This window comes from Morus notabilis, unplaced genomic scaffold, assembly GCF_000414095.1.
Source record: "Morus notabilis unplaced genomic scaffold, ASM41409v2 Scaffold9436, whole genome shotgun sequence".
NCBI lineage: Eukaryota > Viridiplantae > Streptophyta > Magnoliopsida > Rosales > Moraceae > Morus > Morus notabilis.
The window spans coordinates 218-2340 of record NW_010361167.1 but is presented as its reverse complement, the minus strand read 5'-3'; the positions used below and the strand labels follow the sequence as shown (position 1 = coordinate 2340).

The 2123-nt window shown below is 40.5% G+C and overlaps 1 protein-coding gene across 1 annotated transcript; it reads left to right on the top strand.

Annotated features, from left to right (window-relative positions):
• Positions 1-7: 7 nt before the first annotated feature.
• On the top strand, positions 8-1629 carry LOC21383948. The gene is made up of 2 exons (XM_010098605.2): positions 8-72; positions 583-1629. Exon 2 carries the CDS (start codon positions 623-625, stop codon positions 1472-1474), a length of 852 nt encoding a protein of 283 aa, XP_010096907.1. The 5' UTR covers positions 8-72; positions 583-622; the 3' UTR covers positions 1475-1629.
• Positions 1630-2123: the final 494 nt, after the last annotated feature.

Here is a 2123-nt window from a genome sequence, read left to right as displayed (position 1 = left end):
TTGCCAGCCACTGCAACCGAAAGGTGTCGGCGGCGGCGGTTATAATTTGCCTTCTCCAGATTCTGTAGCAAGGTATTCTGTACCAATGAATGGTTTCTTTTCCTTTTCTTTTTCCTCCACACTATCATTAACTTCCTATTTCACCAAACATTTCTTTCTCTTTTTTACTTTGTTTGGCTTGTGTCCTGTCGTAATCAGAAAGAATTTTAGTCAATGGTAAAAAGGTAAATCTGAATTATTGGGAAGTTCTAATTGGCACTTACTCCACTAATAACTTTTTTTTATTAGAAATTATCAACTTGGTTCGGATAGATCTGCTCGCTGTAAGATAAGATTGGAAGATTTGTCGACACCATTTACATAAATTATCGCATCATTTATTTAAGCAATACTAAACCTTATGGTTGGTTTTTGACTATCAACAAGACAATATAATGTCCGTTACGTTCTTTTTTTTTTAAGGAAGTGTCAAATATTAAGGGTACTAGATTGTTTAAGCACATTTTAAGGTTAAACCTGGACAATGAAAGTTTTCTAGTTAAGGCTAGAAATATTGACAATTAGTTTGTTCTTGTATTATAGTGACACTAGCATCGCATCTGCAAGCTCCCTCTCAAAACCAATGTACTACCAAGACCAACTCCATCCTCTACCTAGAGAAATCAGAGCTCCTGCCAGCCCCAACACAAGGAACACCGACAACTCCGACCCCGGTCCCGGAACCCAAATTCAACAACAAGCTAAAGATTCCAACTACATCCTCCCTCAACATCTGGATCAACATTATCAGCATCAACAATATGTTCAGGCCGGCGCGCATTATGTCCACCACCATGCAGCCAGTCCGGTGACAATGCCACAGTACTACCAAGTTTACCCTCAAACACCTCAACAATTTCACCATCCAATTGATCAGCAATATCCAGTCTATATAATGCCGGTTGCCCCACAAACACCGCAGCCATATAACATGTCTTTGCAATCCAACATTGCTGACGCAACGACTGTAGTCACCTCAAGCCGACCGCTGACAACTCCAGCCCCTGCCTCTGGTATCCCACCTGTTTACCCTGCAAAGGCAGCTTCCCCTACTCCACCTGAAATGGCTGCATCGGGTGTTTACAAAACCACTATGGCGTCAAATGCTCCTTTGGTTCAGATCCCACAAAACCAATTTCAGCAAAATTACATGGGCTTCTCACAAATGCATCATCACCCTACTCAGTCTCTTGCTATTCCTTCCTCTGCTGCTGGGAATTACGCTTTTGAGTACTCGAATCCGGCCTCAGCCGTTGCCCATGAGCAAGTTTTCTACACGCAGCACCCGGCTGCGGTGGCTGCTCCATCACCATTGCCTTCTCAGTATCAATCGATGACTCCCGCAGCGGCGATAGCCTTGTCGGAGGCTGCAAAACAGCTGCCTGCAGATAATACCAACGCTCAACAGCAGAACAGAACGTCACAACCACTATAAGTGAACAGGAAGAGAATAAATAAGAATTTTTGTTTGGTAAAAGTTGGATATTGTATTTTGTTTTTTTTTCCGACTTCTTTCTCTGTATCTTTTAATAGCTGCTACAATTATAATCTTGTGTTACAAATGAATAATAAAAGGACATCATCGGTTTCTTTGAAGTGCCACTATGATTTTGCAATAAGAGATTAAATTAAGATTCATCTCAGTTAAATTTACTACCTGTGAATTGGAATGAGGAACTTCTTCTTCAACAAAGCTTTTATTATATATCATTTCTAACATGATTTTCACAGGTCAAGCATTGGAATTGATGTAAAAACATGTGGATCCAAAACTGAGTCACGTGGCCACAAGCACGGACGCCATCACTTACGGGGTACAGGCATTCAAAGTGCGGTTCAGTACAAATTTTTGAGCCATACGAGGAATATGTTTCTTGATTTGCCTCTCTCAGTGTAAGGTGGTGTATTTTTTGGCATTATATACCTTTTTTTTTTTTTTTTTGTCTTTTTACCGACATCATAAAGAATCTATCAACCTGCATGGTTGCTAAGATTCAAGGGGCGTAGTTAGATCCAGTTAGATAAATCATACGCAGAATTGTTTTTGAAGGGTGTTTAAATACTTAATAGTGCACCAAACCAGC

Coding starts and splice junctions, on each gene's coding strand:
- LOC21383948 (XM_010098605.2), top strand. CDS start 623: ATGTACTACCAAGACCAACTCCATCCTCTACCTAGAGAAATCAGAGCT.